General features: G+C 52.4%; 5 protein-coding genes across 5 annotated transcripts; 3 read left to right on the top strand and 2 right to left on the bottom strand.

Annotated features, from left to right (window-relative positions):
- Positions 1–677: 677 nt before the first annotated feature.
- BROUX77_004391 (uncharacterized protein) lies at positions 678–3,929 on the bottom strand (the record flags this gene model as incomplete). Its single annotated transcript, XM_073749148.1, has 4 exons — positions 678–2,999; positions 3,062–3,232; positions 3,313–3,480; positions 3,552–3,929. 4 exons carry the CDS (start codon positions 3,927–3,929, stop codon positions 678–680), a joined length of 3,039 nt encoding a protein of 1,012 aa, XP_073604848.1.
- A 2,157-nt stretch (positions 3,930–6,086) lies between these two features.
- On the top strand, positions 6,087–11,420 carry BROUX77_004390 (uncharacterized protein; the record flags this gene model as incomplete). Its single annotated transcript, XM_073749147.1, has 1 exon — positions 6,087–11,420. One exon carries the CDS (start codon positions 6,087–6,089, stop codon positions 11,418–11,420), a length of 5,334 nt encoding a protein of 1,777 aa, XP_073604847.1.
- Positions 11,421–13,216: 1,796 nt separating this feature from the next.
- On the top strand, positions 13,217–15,376 carry BROUX77_004389 (uncharacterized protein; the record flags this gene model as incomplete). The annotated part of the gene is made up of 4 exons (XM_073749146.1): positions 13,217–13,241; positions 13,338–13,454; positions 13,547–15,042; positions 15,179–15,376. The coding sequence occupies 4 exons, from the start codon at positions 13,217–13,219 to the stop codon at positions 15,374–15,376; spliced, it is 1,836 nt and encodes a 611-aa protein (XP_073604846.1).
- Positions 15,377–16,252: 876 nt separating this feature from the next.
- Positions 16,253–18,027, bottom strand: BROUX77_004388 (uncharacterized protein; the record flags this gene model as incomplete). The annotated part of the gene is made up of 3 exons (XM_073749145.1): positions 16,253–16,299; positions 16,356–16,499; positions 16,560–18,027. The coding sequence occupies 3 exons, from the start codon at positions 18,025–18,027 to the stop codon at positions 16,253–16,255; spliced, it is 1,659 nt and encodes a 552-aa protein (XP_073604845.1).
- Positions 18,028–21,320: 3,293 nt separating this feature from the next.
- On the top strand, positions 21,321–23,799 carry BROUX77_004387 (uncharacterized protein; the record flags this gene model as incomplete). Its single annotated transcript, XM_073749143.1, has 7 exons — positions 21,321–21,390; positions 21,449–21,827; positions 21,893–21,964; positions 22,021–22,318; positions 22,377–22,640; positions 22,702–22,822; positions 22,883–23,799. The coding sequence occupies 7 exons, from the start codon at positions 21,321–21,323 to the stop codon at positions 23,797–23,799; spliced, it is 2,121 nt and encodes a 706-aa protein (XP_073604844.1).
- Between the last annotated feature and the right edge of the window lie 13 nt (positions 23,800–23,812).

Here is a 23,812-nt window from a genome sequence, read left to right as displayed (position 1 = left end):
AATGCTTTCTCCTCCTTCCTCCGACCCCACGGCTAAATTGGCGCGGGACAAGATGAAGAAGGGAGAGAGAGGCTAGGAAAAAAGGAAAGAAAAAAAAAACACCACCCCCCTCCCCCTACCACCAAGACGTATCCCTTTCCTCGGCCGACGCCGACTGCTCTAGTTTCGTTTCCTGCGTGTGCGGAATAGAGATGGAGTGGGCCTTTTTTTTTTCTTCTTTTTCTTGTCTTGTCTTGCCGTCCCGGCTTCTGATGTGGCCGCTGGGATACGTGCGGGCAGGGCAGCACGGGACGTCGCGTCGGCAATGAGGGAGAGAGAGAGAGAGAGCCCAGGCGCCGTGTGTATGTGTGTGAGATGCCTGGGTGGACATGTAGTACAAGGGCTTAGTCCTGTGTGGTTAAAATGAACGACGCTTTGTATATCCCTTCTCGCCTCTGGATACAATTCTCGTCTCTCCTCGTTACTTCGTCAGCATTCTAAAAAAAGGAACTAACGGCAAAATGAAAAGCTGGGTCTGGAATCTCTCGTGTGCATGCTCATCAACAGTCGTGGATATTGTATTCCTAGTATGTAGTTACGTGTAGTATACGTATTTTATGTGTTTCCCGCTTGTCTAGAAAGCACTCACTCTCTCCCTTGGGTCATCATCACCAATAATCACTTCGTACTTGTTCTACTTATGCAAGCAGCTGTTTCATGGCCGCCTGGGCCTCGCCCTCCAGGCGCGAATCCACAAACTGGCCAATGGTGCCGCTGCTCTTGGAGTTGGCGTCGCGCAGGTACCCGCTGATCCAGACCTTGACGTCAGAGATTTCGGCAAAATCGTCGTGGACAATCGGCTTGCACGTGTTGAGCGCCGTGAAGCCTACGCCAAAACCAATGTCATCGACGTCAGCGCCGGTGATGATCTCGTCACCAAGACCGGCGGCCACCGTCGGCGCGTTGGCAACCAGTTCCAACAGCGCGGCGCACGTGCGCGCCCAGCCCTTGAGGAACTTGGTAGAGAATGCGGTGCTGTTGCACAGCGTCTTGCACATGGACACGACGGCCAGCTTACGGTCGACGGGACGCGCTAGCTTGGGTGTTTCGGGAAGCACAATAGCCGGGTAAATCTGCGTGAAGATACCACCCTGAAGCTTCTCGGACTGCGAAATGAAGTAGTCGGCGCCATAGCCCTGTTCCAGGCGTGCTGACACAAGATGGTAGAAACGCACGAAGCGCAGTTTGAACGAGTCGGCCGCAGACTGCAGTTTGGAGAAGAGAAGCTGCAGGACAGTGGAGAAATAGGATTCAAGGTCTGTGGGGTCAAACGAGATGATGATGGACTCGATAATGTCAAACGCATAAAGCTCTGTCTTCTTGCGACTGAGTAGCATCTGGAAGATTCCCAGAACAGGCGTTAACTTGTTCCCAGCCAGAAGCTCCTTGGAGACACGGGGAATCAGAGCAGTCAGCAAACGCGCTAGAGCAGGTACGTTTCCACGGACCTCCCACATGGTGTGGTTCAGGATGGGGTCGATCAAGAGACGGTAGTTTTCCGAGATGGCGTTCGCAGGGCTAGACTCCAGAAGTTGAGCAAGAATTTGCAGAACATAAGGCACAAACTCGGCAACATCCTCAATAAACACCTCGTTGATGGGTGTCCATAGCTTCTCGTTGAGAAGCTGCGCCTGGGTGGCAGCACCATAGCGAACGAGAGCACCAAGAGCCTCGAAAGTGTAGTAGTAGAAGCGAGGGTTGCTAGGGTTCTGCTTCATGATTTGCACAATACCGACAAGGTGGTTCAACACAGTCGGCAGAACGGGGTTGAGCTTGTCCTGCAGGACAACTAAAATTCTCATGACACAACGCATAAGAAATTCGTTTTCCTGAAGCTTGGGCGGTGAAGGATCCTGCTCAATGAGCTTGAATAGATGATCTAGAAGGTCTGAAGCGAAAGCCTCAATGTCTTCACGGGCAAGGACATGCTGGCCGTCATTGTCGGTAAGGAAAATCAGACGCTCAACAGCAATAGCAGCATAGGTGTAGATGATGTAGTTGGGCGAGCCAATGCACTTGATAAGGGGAGGGAAAGCACCCTTCCACTGCTCCTTGGAGAGCTGACTGCGGAAGGTGTACAAATACTTGATGGCATCAACCTTTGCAATGGGCTGACCGCCGTCAGATATCAAGTCCTGGGCAATGTGTTGCTGGAAAAAGTCAACTACGTTAACCTTGGGGTTAACCGACTTAATACCATGAGAGGCGGTGACAGCACCCTTGGAGGCAATGGAAATGAACAAGTAAATGGCAGTATCCTTGGCTTTCCAATCCGTCTTTCCTTGCTCTAGGTAGTGGCTGATATAACGAGAAACAACGCCAGTTACCAATTCCTCGAAGCGCTCCATCAGCTTCTTCAAAAAGTCGGTAGCAGAGCGGCGGCGAGAGTCGGTATCGGAGCCTTCCAAGTCGCGGCGGATGAATTCAATAGGTTCATCCTCAAACATTTCCATGTCAGACTCACGCAGGGCTAGGTTGGGCAAGATAACCTTTTCAACAATCTGTGATAGCACAGGCTCGCTGTTGAAGTTGTCACTCTGCTCGCGGGTACCGGCAACGGCAGTCAGGAAATGCAAGGCCTTGCTAGCAATACCATCGTACTTTGTCTCGGGGCCGACATTCGACAGCAGGTTCCAGACTGTCTCAACAAAGGGAGGGCAGTACTGCATAAAGTCCTCGCCATACTTGAGGGTGTAGAGCTCCAAAACCTCACAAATGTCAGATCTAACGATATCCACTATGCTAGTCTCGTCGTCATCCTCGGTCTCGAGAGCAGGATTGTTGTAGGTGAGGTACTTGGACAGCAGTCCGCAAATGTCGCCCAGATTTTCCTCGAAAATGGGCGGGATATCATGAGATGACATGTCATAGAGAATCTTGATAAGGAGACTCAGGGTATCGAACCAGCCCTTGAGAGCATCCTTGTTGTTTTGGTTGGTGTCAATCTGGTTGTTGGTTGTCTACGAGGTAGAGTTCGATTAGTATTGGGATTGGCGGATAGTGCGTAGAATCCGGGACTCACAATCAGAAGCTTGACAAAAGGCTGGCCAAAGGTGCTGATGACATGGTTAATTTCCTTGTAGAGCTCGTCACTTTGGAACAGTGGCCGCCAGCGCTGGAAAATGGAATGTGCGACTTCGAGAACTCCAACGTTGACCTTGGGATCGGTGGCTGAAAAACGGCTCACGAGGTCCTAATGTCAAGATTTATTAGCATGGCAATAGTAGGAGATTGAGGGGAGGGCATTAGGCAGCAAAAGGTAAAAGTACGCACAGCTGTGAGAGTGTCCCATCTTTCCCAAAAGTCGGAATCAGCGATGATGCTAATAGCTTCACCGAGCTGGCTTTGAATGGCAGCGGGGCAGGTGATCATCAAGCCAATGAGCTCCTGCTTGATGGTGGTGACCTCGTCGGAGGGAAGCTTGTAGTTCCCGTCTTCGTCCTATATTACGGGGAGTGTCAGACGCAGATGCACACGATTGGCTGAGTGGCGAGGGGCTGAATGCTGCATACCACATAGTTGGAGCGGATGAAGTTCTTGAAGGCCAGGGCGGCGGCCAGGCGAGTCTTGGTGGGCAACGAGTCCGAGGCGACGATCTTGAGGAGGGTTAACGAGTACTGCGGCTTCTTCTGCTCGTCTTTGAGGGCGGTTTCGGCTGTTGAAGAAGCGTGGAGGCGCGTGTTAGTGTCCGAGTTTGTGCTTTTTGGGGCTGGGGTATCGTCACGGCGGCCTTGAGTAGGAGAGGGGATGACGGATGAGGAATTGGCAGACGGCGTGACGTGCGGAAAGCCGAGTGATGTGTTGTAGATCAAAACCATACCTCTGCGGTGCTGGGCGGGATCCAAAGTGGCATCCAGCAGCTGTGCAATGACACCAAGTTCGGCAGACATTATGAAAGAAAGATCAACTTCATGCAACAACTAGATTAGAAATAGAGCGGGCGGCGTAGATGGCGACGGTAGAAAACAGAAAGGCAAATCAGAGGCTTCGTGATCAGCAAGGAAGAAGGAAATGATGGCGTGGAAAAAATACAGAAGCCGAGTTTTGAGGCTGGGTGGGGATAAGAAGATTGGGAAAGCACCAGAGCTTCGGCAAGGCTGAAGAGAAGACCAAAGGCTTTTTTGGAGCTTCACGCTTTGCTGGTGTGCTTCTCAAGATGGCGATGGATTGGTTGGCTTGAGCCAAAAAAGGCAAAAAAAGAGGGCAAACTGGCCAGGGATGTGATTTTTCAGACTCTATAGCTAGTCAAGTTCATTATTTGTTGTGTTGACAGCAAAGACAGGGTCCTGCCGTTGCCGAGCAGGGACTGGGTGTAGGCGGGCGGTGGCAGGTGGCAGAATCTGCCCTTTAACGATTTAGGGTTGGGCTGGCGGGTAGTCTGCAGCAGGGCGGGTGGGCTGCTCTGCTCCTGTGCACGACGTGAACCATCTCTGACTTTCATGTGCTGCAGAATACATTCTCGTGGACGCGATGCGGCTACACGTCTAAGCATGGGGCATCTATATATTTGCAAGTGTTTGTGGTGAGACTTGGGGCTGGGCATATCCGAGTTACAGGTCCAGAGGGCTGCTGGCTTAGGGTTACAAGCCACAAGGCTACACTCCTGAGAGGGCAGTATTCACGTAGCCAGAAGGCCCTACTAGATTTCTCAACTGGGAAGAACACCAGAATGAGCGCACATTTGCAATTTCACCTCAATAATAAACCCCATAATCCAGTCTTTTAAGCTGCTTTTTTCCTTCCACCATCACCACATGACCATCGCCGCCGTTCAACGCCTTTACATACATGCTGTCCCCCCATCTGCAGGGATGTGCTGCTATCGCTAGTTATCAGCCAACCCGATCGAGAAATTCTACCTAGCCATATTTTTTTTCTCTCAAGCAACAATCCAAGCTGCTCTGCTCTACTTGGGTACCTGTACATACATACACTGCAGTCCCAACGTGTTCTTCACCAGAGACTGCACATTTTTTCATGCCCTGACTCTTCCGTCGTCCCTTGACTTGCCCTTACGAGACACGCACGACTTTTTGCCATTATACTACATTACATCCCGATAAAGACCCCCCTGTTGCGGCCATAGACAACCCCGTCATTAACGACTCACGATAACATATCCGACACTTGCCCAGCTCAGCACACTGCTCAAGTATACCTTGAAAGCTAGACTGGTGACCTGATCTACGCTACTGCTGGCTTACATGCGCTTGCGAAACTCTTGGGGCCTGCATCTTCACTAAAACTTCTGGACCTCCACGTTCGTCATGCCACAGAATTTACACCATAGGCCACAGTAGATGTACGTGCCCTGTAGTCTGTCAAATCAACGCGAGAACATCCCGCGAGGACAAGTTTGGTTGGCCGTTTATAATTTCGCTTTGCTACTCAAAGTTCCCTCTGTATGGAAAGTCTGTAGTAGACAAGTCTCTAAAACCTGTCCATTTTGCTTGTTGCTCCCAACGCCGCTTTGTGCTACGTTTTTGTCACGCCAGGTACGTACAACTTGCAACCTAGATATCCTGATTCTCCTTGTGTGCCTGTCGCCCGGCCGCGACCCGTCTATTGCCGCATGGATTATCGTGCTTGTAGTGTGTGTGTGAGATGAGCGTGAGGTCAGATGGCAAGGAGAGAACAAGCGCCATCTAGCTCGTTCTGTGTTACATCACACCACGGCTCACACCTCCAACATTCTTCTCCTAGCTAGTCTCGAGGGGACAATACACAAGGCCCGTTGGTTGCCCGTCCTGGTCAAGGTTGAGAATATGGGCTACGAGAGAAACGGTGTAGTGCTACTACTACCAGCAGCAGTAGACAACCACCAAAAGTCTCAAGGCGAGCACGTAATGTGTGCCAGCAGCAATCTTGTTTCTTCAGCTCATTATTCACCTTGACTTGATGCTGGTCTTATTACCCCTCTTTCTTTTCCGACTATGGCTTAGTTCTTCGTTGCTAGCCCCTTACGTCATTTTGAGCTTTTGCTAACTAATCAAATGCTGCCCTGCTGTCTAGGCTAGTACCTCCTGGCCATTTTAGCCAAACCTGAGATGCCGTCACCTTCTGATGCCTCGAATTTACCCGAATCTAGCATTGCCAAATCCACCGGTGGCCTTGCTGGTGTCTTTCGTGGCTTGACTGGCGTGCGACTTCCAGCAGTTCGATCTCCTCCACAAACCCCAGCCGAAATTTCTTCTGCCCCGCCAACGACCGCGTCAACACCAACATCTCCAATCCAGTCTACGAATAATGTTGTGCCGCCCCCCTTGTTACTTTCACGAGCTTCAATGTCGACAATTGGAACAATGTACGGCCTGAAAGAAAACCAACAGAATGCGCTCCAGTCTTTGCGGTCCGGATCCCAGTCCGATCGCATTGCTGCCGTCAATAGCCTGCGCTTTGTCTTGCGTGAGTGCCAGATCGACTTTGTCATGGCCATATGGAAGGCTGGGAGGGACATGATTGAGTCGGACCAGGCTCCCGATACCCGAACCGCTGGCTGGCAGCTCCTGACAGAATGCGTTACCCACCGTGATGCTGAGGCCCTGCATAGACGGGAATTCTTTGAAGGAATCGCCATCAACGGCCATCCTGACGACTTTCATCTACAACTCGCCGCTCTGACAGATCTTTCCCAGAGTGGTCGTGATCTGGTCGGCTTTGACTATGCTTTATTCCCTTTGCTTGCCCACTGGTTAACAAAAAGCTTTGATTTTGTTACCCAAGCGCGAAAGGAGGCGTCACACGTTAAAAACAAATCGAAGAATCTTGCAGCTGGCCAGGAACAAAACTTTAGACAAATTTTTTCCTTCTTGCTCAGTGTTATTCGCTGCAACTTTAGCTACGCAGATGACTCAGTAGTGTGTGCTGTCATTGACTCTTTACTAAAGATTTGTGTCAAGACAAGCGTCGTTGGCGACTTGGGAAACTGTATTTCTGTTTTCAAAGCTATTGTGACCTTTGGTGCTATCCCAGCGGAAAGACTAGGCGCCTGCGTGAAACTTCTGGGCTCAATCTACTCCATGGTTGCTGTATTGCATGATGAAGCATGGCAGGTTATTTGCATCATCCTCAGCTCACACAACGGCCAGGCTATGCTACGCCACTTGCTCGATGTTCTACGCGGGTTTCCTGTCGATGGGACAATTGAGAATGATGTAATTCGAGAAGTCAAGGGTGCTCTTGCAGTTCTTCTCAGGCTTTTGGACAAGCCCGCCGAAAATAGATTTCCTCAGCTGCCATTTTCCGTCCTGGCTGACGGACTCGATACAACTGCGAGGGCTGTAAGGGCAACCAAGTTCACAGAAACCTCGACTGCTCCAGCGAAAATATACACTGCAATCATCCGAGTCATAAACCGCCTGTTTGACGATGACGAAGGCTCCATTCATCCGATTGCCAAGGATGAGGACTGGACTATTGTCCTACGGGCTGCTGCAGAATGTGCGAAAAAGCCAGTCAACCCGAATTCCTCCCCCGTCATCATGACTGTCAGTGAGGCTGCGCCACCTATCACATCTACAGAACGAGCATCAGAGATGCTGAACAAAGACATTGCGACACTGCTTAGACGACTCGAGAGTCTGGCGTCCATGAAAAAGTGCCCCGACTTCATTCCTCGCCAAACGATAGTGCGCTTCTTCTCCAACGTCCGCCATATCCTGCCAGATTCTGGTGCTCGGATTATTCTCGAATACTTCGACGAATTTCGTTGCTGCTCGCCATCTGACCTTGAATGGGAGAACAATATTACCCTTGTTCTCGAGTCATTCTTCATGGACCGAGAACGCTCCAGTGAGATTCGGTTGATGGCCTTGCGTACGATAACAGATGCCAACGAAATAAACGATCTTGTCATAGATGATGCAACCTCAGACTTTATGCCTAAAATAACCCGCAACATCTTGTCAATGGCAATGGATGAACTGGATATCGAAGTGCTAGAGGCAGTGATGACCTTGATGATTTCTGTGGCCGTGACTGCGGATATGGCCTTGTTTGATGAAATTATCACTGGCCTTGGGGAGGTATTTGATAATGCCATTGTTGCTGCTGAGATGTTTGCCCGCATGGTATTCACGACCTCCACCGGCGCCGGCAATGAGAATCGACCCCATGTTCTGACTACCTCTAATGTCATTGTACGGGGATATGTGTCTCTGTTCCTCAGGCTTATGGACAGTGATGGCGATAAGTGCTCTCGACTCTTTGATGTCCTTGTTGGAATCGCGCGTGCGAGTACGCTTGAGGTCGATGCACGACTAACTGCCATGAAGTTACTCTTCAGCCTTCGTGCTGACTTTGCGAATCGTATATTTGTTACTCATGACATCGACTGTGACTATTCTGCTGCAGTCTTGTGTCGCACAAATGAGTCTCGCCGACGAAAGCTAGCCGAAGAGGCAAACAAACGCCACCCGCCAGCCACCAGACTTGTCCGTGGTATCTCTTTTAATGGAAAGGATAACCAAGACCGTGATGATGCTATACGGGCCAGCATGACGAGTGACGGCCCCTGGTCTCACATGCAGATTTGGATGCACCCTGACCCAGAGGTCTTGTCAGAGTCTCAGATTAGTCGCATTCTAGTTTCACGAATCCCTGGTATACAGCCCATTGTAGCTCCTCCAGATGGCATGTCTGATGTCGATTCTGATCATGAGGGAGGGCTGCCTCCTCCCGACACTGACGTTGAAATCAATGTTAGTGGGGACGACGATGATGTTGTACCTTCTGCAATAGAACCTGAGGGCACACAGGCTGCCATTGACAGTGGAGAAAAAGACGACGAGGTAGCCACCGTTGAAGCTCTAGTCGACAATACACCGGTCAACAAACAGGACTTGCTTCAGGATCCAAAGAAGATACGACTAAGCTTGGAATTATGGATGGAAGCGATAGTTGATATGATTTCCCTGGCCAACGAATGCGACTGGGAGCTCTACAGTTATATCCTGGTACATTTGCCCTCACAACTCACCAACCATGCATTGTTCTGCGACAGCATTGATCAAATTCGTCGACTTCGCCGACTTCTTTGTGAGCAAACCCTGGGCAACGATTTTGCTGAACCTCCAACTTCAGCAGGGCTGGGACTGCGTCGAGCAGACATAGCCATCTGCTTGTATCAAAGCTTGACTATGGTTCTCAGTTACCACGACCATTTCACCAAGACAGAGGAAGATGAAATTGTGTCCGCCTTTGTGTATGGTATTGGGCACTGGGAGCGTTGTGCTCAGCCATGCATCCATGCCTTGTCTATCTGCTGCCACGAAATTCCACACTCAACAGTCCGTTGCATCAATCAGATGCTGCCTCTTATGGCCAAGATTATTACACAGCCGCATGTTGCGATGCATATTCTTGAGTTTTTGTGTGTTCTTGGCCGACTGCCAAACATCTACATCAACTTTCGCGAAGAGGACTACAACTTCATCTTTGGGATTTGCTTCCGATACCTCCAGTATGTACGTGACAAGCGTCGTACCAGCCAGCGCACTGGGAACGCCAGCGACGGTTACGAGGGATTATCGTCAGCTGCGACAGCATCTTCCGAGAAGAATTCTGCCAATGACCTCCCGCAGTATGTGTATGCTCTTGCCTACCATGTCATTACGTTTTGGTTCTTGGCTTTAAAGCTTCCCGACCGGCGACGGTATGTTCATTGGATCGCCCAAAATCTGTTCAAGGATGCCGACGGTCCCAACGGTCCCGAGGAACAAGCTATTGTTACTATGGACTTTATGCAGCGCATGTCGTTTGCTGATGTTGATGAGTCGCCAGCCGACCCGTCGTTTAAAGCACAACGATTCGGCGAGATTGAAAAGAAGGATTGGTTGGTGGGTAACAGCATAGTTACAATTGAGCAAGCTGTGAGCACAGGGTGGGCGCAAATCACCAAGCGGCAGCCGTCTGGAACTAATTCGTATGTGTTACGACATCCGTTTACGCCGCCACCAGCCCACCAGACGTCATCCCTTGGCGAAGCGCAGGCCAAAATTCTGCCACAATACTTTTTGCTGCAGTTCTTTTCATCGCTTCCCCAGCCTCATGAATCCAACTGGCCAGTTTTGCTGCCGGACGACGAGCCAACAGCGCGTACGATACGATCATTTGATCGGAATCTTTCGATTGATGGTCACAAGATTGGTGTGGTATATATTGGCGAGAACCAGACTCACGAAACTGAAATCCTGGCCAACGTGTCAGGCAGTAGTGATTATGTAACCTTTGTTAACGGGCTTGGCACGCTTACGAGACTGCGTGGCGCAACGTTTAATACGCAAGGCTTGGACCGCGAATACGATACAGACGGCAAGTTTGCATTTTGCTGGCGTGATCGGGTCTCCGAGATTGTGTATCATGTAACTACACAGATGCCGACCAATACGGAGATTGACCCACAACTCATCAACAAAAAGAAGCACATTGGAAACGACTTTGTCAACATTATCTGGAACGATTCAGGCCTGCCATTCAAGTTTGACACATTCCCAAGCGACTTCAACTACGTCAACATTGTCATCACCCCCGAGTCTCGATCTTCATTCATTGACCGACGCGAGCAAACCGTCGATGGTGATGATGATGCTGATAGTATAGCCATGGATCCTACTGCACCGGCGCAGAATACGCATGTGGAACACAAAAACCCTTTCTTCCGGGTCAAAGTCATGAGCAAGCCGGGCTTCCCAGAAATCTCGCCGGCGGCAGAGACCAAGATGGTTTCGCTGCGTGCACTGCCGGCATTCATCAGACTAATGGCGATAAATGCATCAGTTTTCTCGCTTGTCTGGGCTAACCGAAATGGCGGGGAGCATGTGTCATCGTGGGGCAACAGATTACGCGAAATCAAGCGGTTGATGGAGCGCCACGGAGGCAACCATAACTTTGGAGTTTCTGGGCCACCGGGGGCACCAATGTCCGCCGGTGTCAGCGGTGTTGGTGGCATAGGCCCGGGATCTGTTGGGACAGGTCCTCTGGGGCCCGGATCAAGCATAGGAGCCGGGCATTTCCAGCCACCATCTTCAGCCTCAGCCTTTATGCATGAGTCAATGCTCGGGTCCAGCGCAACCGCAGCACCGCCGCGGTCGACGAGTAGCATGCGTGAAAGTCTCAACAGCAGCCTGCGGCGGAGCTCGGTAGCAACATTCTTTACGGGGTCATCTTCCCTGAGCAGTCCTGCTGGAGGGGCGGTTAGCGGTTCTCTGTCTGGCGCTGCAGCGGCGGGTGGAGAGGTACCGACTGGCACGGGCGCGGCAGGAGGAGGTGGTGGTGCAGGAGGTGGCGGACAGCCACGGCTGGCAGTCACAGTCGAAGGAACGGAGATGGCGAGCGGCGAGAGCAGTGTGTTGGATTCGCTGGACTTTTCGCGGTGGGCTTAGAGCGAAGGGTGGGTAGTGTTTGTGGAAAAAAAAAGGTCATTTACGTATGTACTTGTGACGATAGTAGACTATGAAAAATTCGGAGTGATGATTTCTGTTTTCCTTTTACGATCACGGTAGGTTGGCTTGCAAGGCATTGACAAACGTGTTCTTCACTTTCTACTTGAATGTTTGTTGAATAGTCGCACAGGACTACAAATCATGATGGATGGCAGGGCGTGATGGATCACTACGAGAGTCCTTTTCGTCCTCGCACAAAACAGGGGGTGTATGACAGGGCTAGATTGGCTTGAGAGGCGGCACATATGACGAGAAGCAAACAAGCAGCGCATTTAGAGGCAAGTTGTGAGAGGCTGAGGAGGGGTAGATGACAGTTTACGCTCGTCCTGTCCTTGGATGTCTAGGTGGTGAGTTGGTTGAAGTTGAAATGTGGCCCCGCTTTTCTGAAGGACTTGATGGGAATGGGGGGGGGGGGGGGGGGGGGGCAGAAACGGCCTCACGTGACCCAGAATCTGAACGGATCGACAGCTTTTGCTACATGGGAGAAAAGGCTGGTCGCCCGCCCACCCCCTTATCAATTGATCAATCAATCTTTGGGGGCGGGCCTGTGGGCGATCATGGAGAAAGAGAAAGAGGCAGAGACACAGAGGGGGAGGCAGAGGGAGAAGGAGAAGGGGCTGATTAATAACGAGGGAGGGGATCGGCCTGGGCGAGTGGAGTGGGGATTTGGGCTTTCTTGTGCTTGTGCTTGTGCTTGTGCTCTTGTGCTCTTGTGCAGGAACGCCCCCGTAGAGCGGCCTGGCGGGCGCTGTAGCCCACTGAAGGCACAGCCTGTAGATCGAGGGGCAGACCGCTGGGCTTGGGGGAAGCAACAGATGGATTGGAGCCTTGTTCTCCAGCTCTCCTGAAACGTGGCCGAGGGGCTGCCTCCTTTCGTGTCTTGTCTAAAAGTCTCGTTGCGCTATTGTTGTACACATATAGGCTTGCTTCTAGAATCCGCCGTCAGGGGCTCGGCCAGGCGACTGACTGGCTGGCTGTAGGCTTGAAAGGCCAAGCAGTCGGGCTCCAACGAGCGAGCGTTAGCGGCGAGAGGCGCTGGCTGCCGGGTCTGTGGCTCTGGGCAGGCCCTGTGTTTCTGGCGGTCATGACCTGTATCTGGGGCCTTTTCGGCGGGAGCTACAGCGCTCTCGCACGCTGCTACAGCGCTGCTGGCGTGGCACAACACACAGCCTCTTGGCTCTGCAGCTGGTGTAGCTCCAGGGCTTTTGGGCCCAGCGAGCGTGAGACGGCGTTGTCGATATTTCTCTCTTCCTTTTTCTCCTCCTCCGCGTTTGCCTCTCTGCCGAGCATCTCTCCGTGCTTCTTTCTTCTGTCTCTGTGTCTGTCTTGATCGTGTTTCTTTTTTTCGCCGTCTCTCTTTGTATCCAGCTCAGCTCTGCCCAGCCAGTCCGGCCAGTTTGCTGCCCGTCCATCTCTGCTTTGCCCTTCTCTGCACTGCTATCTTGATTCCCCCCATCCTCATCCCAGAGCCTCTCTTTTTTGCTTCAACGGCCTCAGCCCCCGTGGATTGATTGCCCTCCGCCGCCATCCCGCCAGCCGACCCAATCGGCTTCCTCAGTCTCGGCCTCTCTGCCCGCCCTACCGCTGCTCGCCACCCCTGAGCCGCCCTGAGCCAGATCCCCGCTGCGCCTGGCATTCCGTCGCCCATCGCCCATCACCCGCCACTCGCCGCCCGTGCTCTCTTGCCCCGCCGGCCTCTCCCTTGTGATCTACAGCGAGCGCCTACAAATATCCCAATGTCGTCTTGGAAGTTGACCAAGAGTGAGTAATCCGGCGCCCCTCTGCCGCCTCGTCCCCTCTCATTTTCCCTGCCTACCGCCCCGGTCGTGCTTGCTAACCACAATGTCTTTGGTTTAGAGCTCAAGGACACCCACTTGGGTCCGTTCTCCGGCTTTTCCAAGTCCAGCTCCTCCGTAAACGACGAAAAGGAGGAAGAGCCCGCTGCGCTCGCCCCGGAACTCGGAAACCCGTCTGGTATGTCGATGTGATTTAGTCTTGGCCCAAACCTCTCTCCACCCGATCCTCGTGTCTACCCGCTAACCGTGACTCGCCCACTCCGCCTGTAGCCGCCTCCTCAGAAGCCCTCACCCAGGCCCCCGTCATCAAGAAGCCCGGTATCCTCATCATCACGCTGCATGAAGCCCGCGGCCTGTCACTACCCGATCAGTACCAGCATGTCTTTGCAACACAGCATTCCGCCAACTCACGCTCGACAGGCAACGCCCTGACTTCTCCTGGCTCCGTCCGCAACACTCCGTCCGCCGGCTCCCTCCACTCCGACCGCCCCTCGAGCCAAGGCCGCGGCGGGTTCAAGGGCCTGCCCACCACCCACGGCCGCGTGTCTGGCAAATACATGCCTTATGCCCTGGTTGACTTTGAAAAGGTCCAGGTCTTCATCAGCTCCGTCGACGGCAGCCCCGAGAACCCGCTATGGGCCGGCAGCAACACTCAGTACAAGTTTGACGTCTCGCGCGTCAGCGAGCTGACCGTCCACCTGTTTGTGCGCAACCCCAACAGCAAGCCTGGTTCGGGCCGCGACGACGACATCTTCCTCGGTGCCGTGCGCCTCAACCCGCTCTTCGAGTCGCTCGAGACCGGCGTCAGCAAGAACGACGAAAAGGGCTTTGGCGGCGTCAATTGGGTCGACATACAACACGGCACTGGAAAGCTGCACATCGGCGTGCGCTTCGTCGAGAACCAGACCTCCAAGCTGTCCATTGACGACTTTGACCTGCTAAAGGTTGTTGGAAAGGGCTCCTTTGGCAAGGTCATGCAGGTACGCAAAAAGGACACCAACCGCATCTACGCCCTCAAAACCATTCGCAAGGCCAAGATCATTTCTCGCTCCGAGGTCGCCCACACCCTGGCTGAGCGCTCTGTGCTGGCTCAGATCAACAACCCCTTCATCATCCCGCTCAAGTTCACCTTCCAGTCGCCCGAGAAGTTGTACTTTGTGCTGGCCTTTGTCAACGGCGGCGAGCTGTTCCACCACCTGACCAAGGAGGGCCGCTTCGATATCAACCGCGCCCGCTTCTACACGGCCGAGCTGCTCTGTGCTCTCGAGTGTCTGCACGGCTTCAACGTCATCTACCGCGATCTGAAGCCCGAAAACATCCTGCTCGACTACCAGGGCCACATTGCCCTATGCGACTTTGGCCTGTGCAAGCTTGAGATGAAGGACGAAGACCGCACCAACACCTTTTGCGGCACGCCCGAGTACCTGGCGCCTGAACTGCTACTCGGCAAGGGCTACAACAAGACGGTCGACTGGTGGACTCTTGGCGTACTGCTGTACGAGATGCTGACGGGCCTGCCGCCGTTTTACGACGAGACCACCAACGAAATGTACCGCAAAATCCTGTCGGAGCCGCTGCACTTCCCCAGCTCCGACATTGTCCCGCCGGCCGCTAAGGACCTGCTGATCAAGCTGCTCAACCGTAACCCCGACGAGCGCCTGGGCGCCCGCGGGTCAACCGAGATCAAGTCGCATCCCTTTTTCCATGCGATTGACTGGCGCAAGCTGCTGCAGCGCAAGTACGAACCGACGTTTAAGCCGCGCGTGGTGAGTTTTTTTTTTTTTCTTTTTTTCTTTCCCCTCTTTCTTTCCTCACAACAAGCAAGCAATCAAAAAATGATTTCCACACCACAAACAAACCTCGTGTACATCCACAAATGCTAACGCCCTCCCCTTCCTCTAGACCTCCGCCCTCGACACGGCAAACTTCGACAACGAATTCACCGACGAGCTCCCGCAGGACTCGTACGTCGACGAGCCCACGCTCTCGTCCACCATGCAGCAACAGTTTGATGGCTTCTCCTACAACAGACCAGTCGCCGGGCTCGACGATGCCGGCGGCAGCATCCGTGATCCCCAGTCGTATCTGCCTGAACGGTGAGAGTCTCTCTGCGGGGTTAGAAATTGGGTTTAGCCATGGGGAAGGAAGGGGGGGAGGGCTTTTGACCTGTGAGAGAGAGGAGAAGAGGGGGATGTTAGGGGCGGCAGTGAGTGTCCTTTTTTTTGTGCATATGCCTCGTTTTTTTTTGTTTCTTTCGTTCTGTCTCTCTGTCTGGCTTGCTCTCGCTGTCAATGGCTGATAAATCTAGTCCTCACCTTGCGACCTGGACAACTCTCGGACTGGGGAAGGGGGATGGGGGGTAGGAACTACTCCTCCGCTTCTTATTCCACGAAGCAGCAAGACCAACATATCACGCCTGACAGACGACAGACACAAAGGAAAGAAGGGGAGAAAAGAAGGAAGAGGGGAGGCGCGTTTTTCGTTTTTCTTTTTTCTTTTGGCTATCTTGTTTTTTTTTTACTTCTTGCATTCTCGGCCCTCCCCCCTCTTCTTCTCCTTTGTCCTTTTTTTCCTCTCTCTTTTTTCTTGTTTAGTTTTTTTCTTCTTTCTTCTTCTTCTTTATATTTGATAGAGTTCTTGTTTTTGTGTGAGTCCATGTTTGGCTTGTTCTGTTACAAAATGCATATCAAAACAATGAAAGTAACTCTCTCTCTCGAATGATGATGAGGCTTTTGGGTGGGGTGGGTGTGACAAACCCTTATTATTTCTCGGTTTAAAAGTCTATCAGATCAGAGCGAGTATCAAGGAAAATGAAGACCAGGGCATGCATGTTGGTAGCTAGAGACAATGAAAAAACACAGCCATCACAAGAAGTATAACTACTGATATTTGGTATGCAGATGAGACAAAAAAAACGGACTCGATAAGTACCACCATGTGAAAGCAGATCATGTCAATGCAAAGTCAAAAGATACCCTAAAGATCTCTCCACACCTCGCGGTAGCTTGTCCACTTGCGGAAGCCTGGCCATTGCCGTTAGTTTTGCTATGAATAAGTGATGCAAAAAGAAAAGACTTACCCAAGGACAAGAAGCCCTGCTCGCCTCCTCTGGCGCCGTCAATAAAGAGTTTCCGCATGCCCTTCTCTGTCAGGATGCGAACGCAGGTGTCCAGGAGTCGAATCATGATGGCGTCAGGCCTCACAACTAGAGTTGGGTCGGTGTCTACATCCTAGGTATTAGCATTTCTGATTTCAAAATATCCATGGAATCCACCACACTCACCGTTGATGCAGATGCACGTCACGCCGCCAACATCAGGGCCAATTGTTCCGGCCCAGGGAAGGTCGTCATCCGGAGGAATTCCATCATCAGGCACATAGATCAACGCGGTAGTAACAATCGTTGTACCTTCCATGCCAACAATGATGTTGTTGGGGCTGCGGCCGGCCTCGGGGCTTAGCTTGCCGTAGGTATCGGGCCATCCCAGATTCTCCTTGCGCTTGGAAGTCAGATACACCAAATCCACGACCTTTGGAAACTCGGCCGGCTCACAGCGCTTAAATGTGAGACCGGCAGACGAGAATTCATTACCGGGAAGATCCTCAAAGTTGAGGACCCAGTCGGTGACTTCACGACCCTTGCCTGGCGCATCAAAGTCCATTTCCCAGCCAAGTCTACGGAACCAGTCAAGGTTGGGATAGTTAGACGGCACGCCATACAAAATGCGAGGGAAGGTTGAGCCGAGTTGGATGCGCACCACCTTGGGGGTGTTCTTGAGTTGTTCGAAAGCGTAGTTGTGCAGCACCGTGCCAATGCCCTGGCGACGGAAGTCTGGATGCACGAGAAGCATAGCAATCGATCCCATGTAGTCAGGCGAGTCTGGAGCAAGATAGTTGACAAAGGTTGCGCAGAAGCCAATCATTTGGCCTGCAGGCGTGCGAATAATGTAGTGGGTGGAGTAACCCAGACGCCGGAGCACTGAGTCTAGACGCTTGGGACTTAGACAGAATTGCGGCGGCATGCACATCTCCCATAGAGCATGGATGGGGGAAATTTCACCATGATTCAGATCCCATATTTCGGGCTTCCAGTGTTTCTGGGCACTGGAGTGCGGGTAATGCAGTGGAGGCTGCATACCACCAAGGTGATGATGCGAGGCTGGGCCCGCCAAGGAGAGAGGAACTGCAGGCGAGGGCGGAGCAGAGTCCCAACGGCGACCGAAAAGCACGCCGGCAGCAGCCTCAAGCTCGTTGCGGCCATAGCCGTCGCAATGGATCAAGGTATGGATCCCGAGATGGGCCACATCCTGCTGCTCAAAGTCGTAGCAGGCCAGCAAGATAAAGGTGCGATGCTCGCACAGGAGGCGTGTGATGTCGGCAAATTCAAGCTGCGAAGGCTCATCCTCATGACGCGGCAGTCCGGACACGGCGAAGATGACAACGGCGGCACGCTTGATAAAGGCCACGTGGGTTCCAGTAATGCCTCCGCGCTTGGTATAGGGCACGTGGCGGATCATAGGGTGGCGCTCAGCTAACGCGCGGCCAAACGACTCAAAGGGGTCAGAGGTGTGGTTTGGGTTGCCGTCGGGATGCACGACAACGGGTGTCAGGAGCACAATCAGGTCATCCTCCTTGTGCAGCACATTTGTCAACGGCACACACGACTGGGCGTCCCACATCAACGTGGCGGGGAGCCGGTCTATGACGGCGGAGCCGGGGCCACCGTCGGTCATTTCCTCGTCTTCGGCCATCATTGAGGACAGCGAAGACGGGGAGATTGGGGGTCAGCGATGAAAGGCGATGGCAATGGAATGAATGCGTGGCAGATGGATGAGAAGAGCGTGGATGGGTAAAGATGCGCTGTGCAGCGATAAGATGAAGAAAGCAAAAGGAGCTCCAGCCAACCAGGCGCAAAAAAGAGTGGGTTCAGGTCCAGAGTTGGCCGTCTGTGGAATCTGAGCTGCGGTCTGTCCCTAGTTAAGCGGGCAGGGCCATTGGCGCAGCAGAGGCACCGAGAAAAGAAAAGAAGAGAAAAAAGGAGGATAAGGAAGCCAAAGAAAACCAGAAAATAAGCACGAGGAAAAATCACAAGATAATGCAAACTAGATCCTGAGGCTACAACTTGGGGCACAAACAAATGCGGCACCAAGGGAACCCGGCAAGTGCGAGTCAGGTGCCTCCCAAACGGTGTCTGCGCTTTCCCTTTGCTCCTACCTGTATGTACTTGGGGGAGGATGCAGCACAAAATCAAGAGAAACAGGCCAATGAGAATGCAGCACGCAGCGAGAAGAAGAAGCAAGAAGCAGGAGTAGCCAAAGAAAACGGAAGGAGACACGGACAGCAGAGCCTACAAATAGTCAGTCGGGTTGGCAAAGAGGAAGGAGACAGAAGCCTAAACAAGCAGGAGAAGAGATAATACAGCAATGGGAGGAAGGAGCGGTAGAGAGCGGAGGCGCAGAAGTGGATGTTGATGAGGGAGTGAGAGTGGGGGTGGATAATTGAGCAAGAGCAGTTACGAGTTGCGAGTTGCGAGTTGCCAGCTGGGAGTTGCCGTTTCGGACCACACTTCACCTGATGAAAGATGGCCTCGACGCAGATAGGTGGACTTAAACTTGCCATTACGAGCTGGCTACATGCTTCGTGTATTTACTTGCACACGCCACTACATGCACATGCCGGCCTGCCCATTGCCAGCCTGGCTCCGAGAGCCAGCCCTATGGCCTGGCCCAACAAGGACAGCCAGTTCTCCGCCCTTCTCTTCGCCTTGAATTCTTCAGTCAAGGCATCCCGGGCGGTCCTTGGTAATCTCATACATGTGTATCCAGGCAATGCTTGTGCTTGTGCCTATTTGCCCGGTCTTTTCCACTTGCATTCCTCCATCTCTACAACAATGCCGGGCCAGCATAAAGGTGGGGGCAAGCATCCCACTGCACTCCATCGCCGTGGTCGTGGTCATCGTGGCCCCATCCCATTGAAGACTCTGGCCAGCCAAGAGGAAGACTGCTGCAAGCAGTCTGCAGTTTTTCATCGCAACAGGTGTCTGTCTCGTCAATCCAGTTTCTCAGCCGTCGGCCCAGTCAACTCGCGCAAACAATATGCCGGTAGGCATCTCGTCCTGTCTTGTCCGCCCGACAACGTCATGTTGGCAGCAGACCTACCGCCTGGTTGTATGTATGTATGTACATACATACATATGTCTGTACTTACATGCACCGTAGCACAGCGCCAGATTACCAAGTTCTTGTGCTGTGTGAGCCAACAATGGCGGCTGTACTATCTTCTCTGGTGAATCAAGCCCTGCTCAAGATGCGCTCGCCTACCTTGAATAGGCAGCTCTGCACCAGCATTCTCCCAATTAGCACGAGCAAAATACAAAGAACCGTGCATTGATTTGGGCAGGGAAGTGGCTGGATCTTTATCCACCTCGCAGCCAGTGCATCGGCTATATCTCCTGCTGCGTATTATATTCAGGACCTCCGCCCGCCTCTCTCCTGTACAAGCAAGTATACCGCAGCGGGGATAGACATGGCATGGCCTGCTCAACGCAAAACCAAGGCCGCATCTTCCGATAGTTGAATCAATAAGCGAAGAGAAAGAATCTGCAAGGCAGGCAAAGGAGACGGCGGAAGCCCAACAGCCACGGTCTAGGATCTTGGGGCTGGAAAAAAAAAGAAGCTGTGATGTTGCTGACGCATTAGTTTGGGCCCAAATTGCAGAAAAGCGGATCTGTGCTGTTACACAGCATGAAGCTAAGCAACATCGCCGCCGGGATGCATGCGCCACAGGACAAAAAAAAAAGAAAATGAGGCGCTGGCAAGTGTGCGAACAAGGAAAGAAGTGACCCCTCACTCTCGCGGCAGAAAAGCTTGAAGCTACGGCGTGGGAAGGTGCAATATTCGCTCAGATTGGCTGATGACAGCGTGTGCACAATCTGGAGATTGGTAGTTGCCGGGAACTGGCCAACCAACTACATGTGTGTACATGCATACATGCGTACCCTAATTTGTTGGGTTGAGTTCCCCCAGCTAACCTCCTCCACCCCATTGGGGACCACAAGTGCTGCCACGCTACTACTTACCGATCCAAAGGAAATACCACTTGACGCTATCGACAATGTGCAGCAGGTGCCAAGACTCAGAGTACCCCCTAATTCGTAGTGCATTTGAGGACAACGACGTCACCGCGCCGCAGACCGCCTTTGTGGGCAGTTACCGTTACAATGCCCGATTTTCTGAGTCCCGATTCTTCCCCAATCAAACTGTTAGTTATCGTAAACCGACAACTATTATGTGGTTCCAATCGGCCGAGGGTGTTCTCAGGCGTCGTTCCTCGAGTGCACTACGGAGTATGTGACGGGCAACGAAATCCAATCAATACACATTTATTCTTGTATCCAGCCCAAGCCATGACGGCAGGGGAGGCTTCCAAGATGGAGGTGTAGCCACCCCTGATGTTAGCAATGGAGATTGGGTTCTTCGTGGATAGGACCCTTCTTTTTATATTGTTCTGCCTTGGCTGTTTGTGTGACGCTGTGTACTTTTTTGTGCCATGTCGCACATTGTGTAGTCTTGGGCTTACTATTACTTGCGCCATATGGATATGTAGACGGCCAGCTCATGTCCTAGCCTTGTCACGGCTCTCTTTCGTCTCGGTATCACACCCGGGGCATGTGTGTGAAAGGAGGGAGGTTGTCTTATAGACCCTAACCTGCCAGATTCCTAGGGTCACATGGGTGCAAACAACCCCGCTTTACCCCACTATTCTATCGTTCACACCACCCAAGCTCCCGATTAGGCTTTCCCGGTGCCAATCTCAAATCAGACCTACGCGTTAAGCGCCACACCAAATAAAACATCACGAAATGAACAATAGAAACCAAGACGTGCAACCACAACTGCTACTCAACCGGAAAGATATTTTTGCTCCCGCAGGTTTTTGGCCTGTTTTATATATGCAGACCTTCAACTGAATGCCATTGGCTGCTTAATGACGAGAAACACTCTGCACTGCTTTTGAGGAAGCAAGACTCGGCTACACTTCAGCCATGGCGTCTTATGTTGATACTAACGATGTCCGCGCCGAAATTCGTGGGCTTATTGAAGATGTCGTTCACGGTATGCACACGCACCATTCACTGATAGATCATTTAACCCTAACGCCATCACCCTCCAGCATCAAAGCTATTAGCACGACAGCGAGGCACCTCCATCCGGCCCACCATTGACACTCTAGCTGGAATGGCATACGAACACGGCCTGGAGCCGGACCAGCTCGAGTCGCTTGTCGATCTGGCCACGCAAAAGGGCCATTTGGACCAAGCATCGCTGGCCACATTGGCCAAGAATCTGTATCCGGTAGCGGCACGGGTGGACAGCCGGGTGGTCATCAGGATCTTGGCAGCATTGGGGCACGGAGAACTGAGGCCCTCGTTTGTAATTCAGGCGCTTCTACTAAAGTGGCTGGTCATGGTTTACCATGTAATCAAGGATCCGGATGTGCTGAGTCGGGCGTACGCTGTTTTATTCAACTTGCTGGATACAGGAGCTATCAGGTAAGTGAAGGACGCGACGCCAATTCTTTCTGAATCTTGAGTTGACCTTTTATTGAGGATGGCAGACCATATCTGTGTCATCTCCTGGCTGTCATTACACGGCGAAAACACGTGCGTCCGTTCCGGATCCAATATCTGTAAGTCCTACTCCGCCACGGCATTGACGCCTACTTCCCTGCTAACATGCATCTAGAATGGACCTGTCACTGAAGCTGGGCTCTGACTCATCGGTCATTGGCCTTTTGCGAGTATATAAAAACTACTATCCTGAGATTATTGTTGGCGAGGCTGTTAAAGGTCGTGCCTCGGCTTTCAAACATCCCGATCCGGCCTGGCGGGCTCGGCTAGATGAGATACAAGATGAGCACTCCAGGGCCACGCAGAGTAGCCAGCCCGATCACAGAAATCATGGGTTCCAGACAATAAATGCTCTTGGTCAAGGACCTCAAAGAAGTCTGATCCCAGGTACACACACGTCTCAAGCCACAGAGGTAAGTAGTGAGGAAAGCAGAAATAGCCACCAACTCAACTAACGATGCGGGAATGTAGAACTCGGTCACGCTTGAGGAAATTGACAGCGCCGCCCGCTTTGTTTCAAACTTTGACAAGATCGAGTTCCCAGATCAACTCGTGGCTGTTTTGGCCGATCCACTTCTGCAAAAGCTCCTATTACTGAAGCAAGACGAAGCGTCATTCCGGCGAGTCTCCAACTGGATAAACTCTACGTGGCAGGATGTCTGTGACGACCCACGGGATACCTCACTTTTAGAGGACATGCTACAAGTTCTCGGTGACTATGTCGAGCAGACCAAGGTAGGCCGACTTCCAAGTGACACAAAGTGATACAAAGTGATTACATGCTTATCAACTGTAGCACCTGGCACCGGCCGTTCTCGAGTTTCTCAGTAGGTTCATGGGGCAGCAATGGAATGGCGTTTCCGGACAAGCAAATATCTTGAAGATCCTGTCCAACGTACGCCTAGGGGATTGGAGTCGTAAGCCATCCACATCCTCCATCTGTCTGTCCATCTAGATTGTTAACCCCTTTCTTTCAGAGTACCACCGTACGCTATTCACACACGCTGAACAACGGATTATTACAGAAAACAACCCAGATTCGCAAATCACGGTCCTCCGTTTCTATAGTAGCCTTGTTGTGAACTGGTCTAGCCACTTCCTTGCCGAGGCGAAGCCCTCCAAAGTCATGGCTTCTAATTTGGAGAAATTGATTGCCCATGGCAACATGCTCTGTGCGTCTATCTCGCAGACCGCTCCCTCGGTAGCCTCTCACCTTAGCATCGTCGACTTTCTACAGACAAGTGCAGCTTGCTACAGCATTCGTGGTCTCAAAGAGAATATCCGCGTTATACTCCCAGAAGCTCCTCTGATCTACACGCTTCTGTTCAGCCACTCTGCAGCTGTGGTCTCGCGCCTTTGTCTTGTTTTCAATGTTTACAAAAATGCCCTTGACGAGGTCGTCAAGCTGCCCAAAAACACGGCCAACTTTGTACGCTTCGACACCTACCAGAAATCCTACATCGACCAGTTCAACGGCTACCTCCGCGACCTGGTCAATCTCATCTGGCGGCTGCGCGCCTTCTCACTCGCTGATGCCGGAGTACACGGTTGTCTGATGCCGCCAGCCATCACCCACCGCCTCGACGGCTACATGCGCACCGTCGACTCGTCGCTGGGCATAGCAACAGCCTTTGGCCTGTCGTTTGCGCCTGCGCTGTCAGGCATATCCATGGCGGCACTGCGTGACCTAGAGGAGCGCCAGATGCAGGAAGACAGAGACGCAGTGGCTCAGCGACATGCCGGCCCCGCCACGTCACAGAGCTTGGCGAAACTGGCTAGGCAGGGCGGACTGGAGCTGTCGTTTCAGGATTACCGCCTCATAGTGCTGAGATACATGGAGACTCGTGGGTTGACAGGCCTGCCGGAGCTGATGCGCTCGACACTTCAGATTTGATGTTGCCGCGGAA

The sequence above is a fragment of the Berkeleyomyces rouxiae genome (assembly GCF_048999995.1).
Source record: "Berkeleyomyces rouxiae strain 22BRR77 chromosome Unknown BrBRR77_ptg000004l, whole genome shotgun sequence".
In the NCBI taxonomy this organism is placed as follows: domain Eukaryota; kingdom Fungi; phylum Ascomycota; class Sordariomycetes; order Microascales; family Ceratocystidaceae; genus Berkeleyomyces; species Berkeleyomyces rouxiae.
The sequence above is the reverse complement of the archived record's forward strand: the minus strand, read 5'-3'. Positions and strand labels throughout refer to the sequence as shown.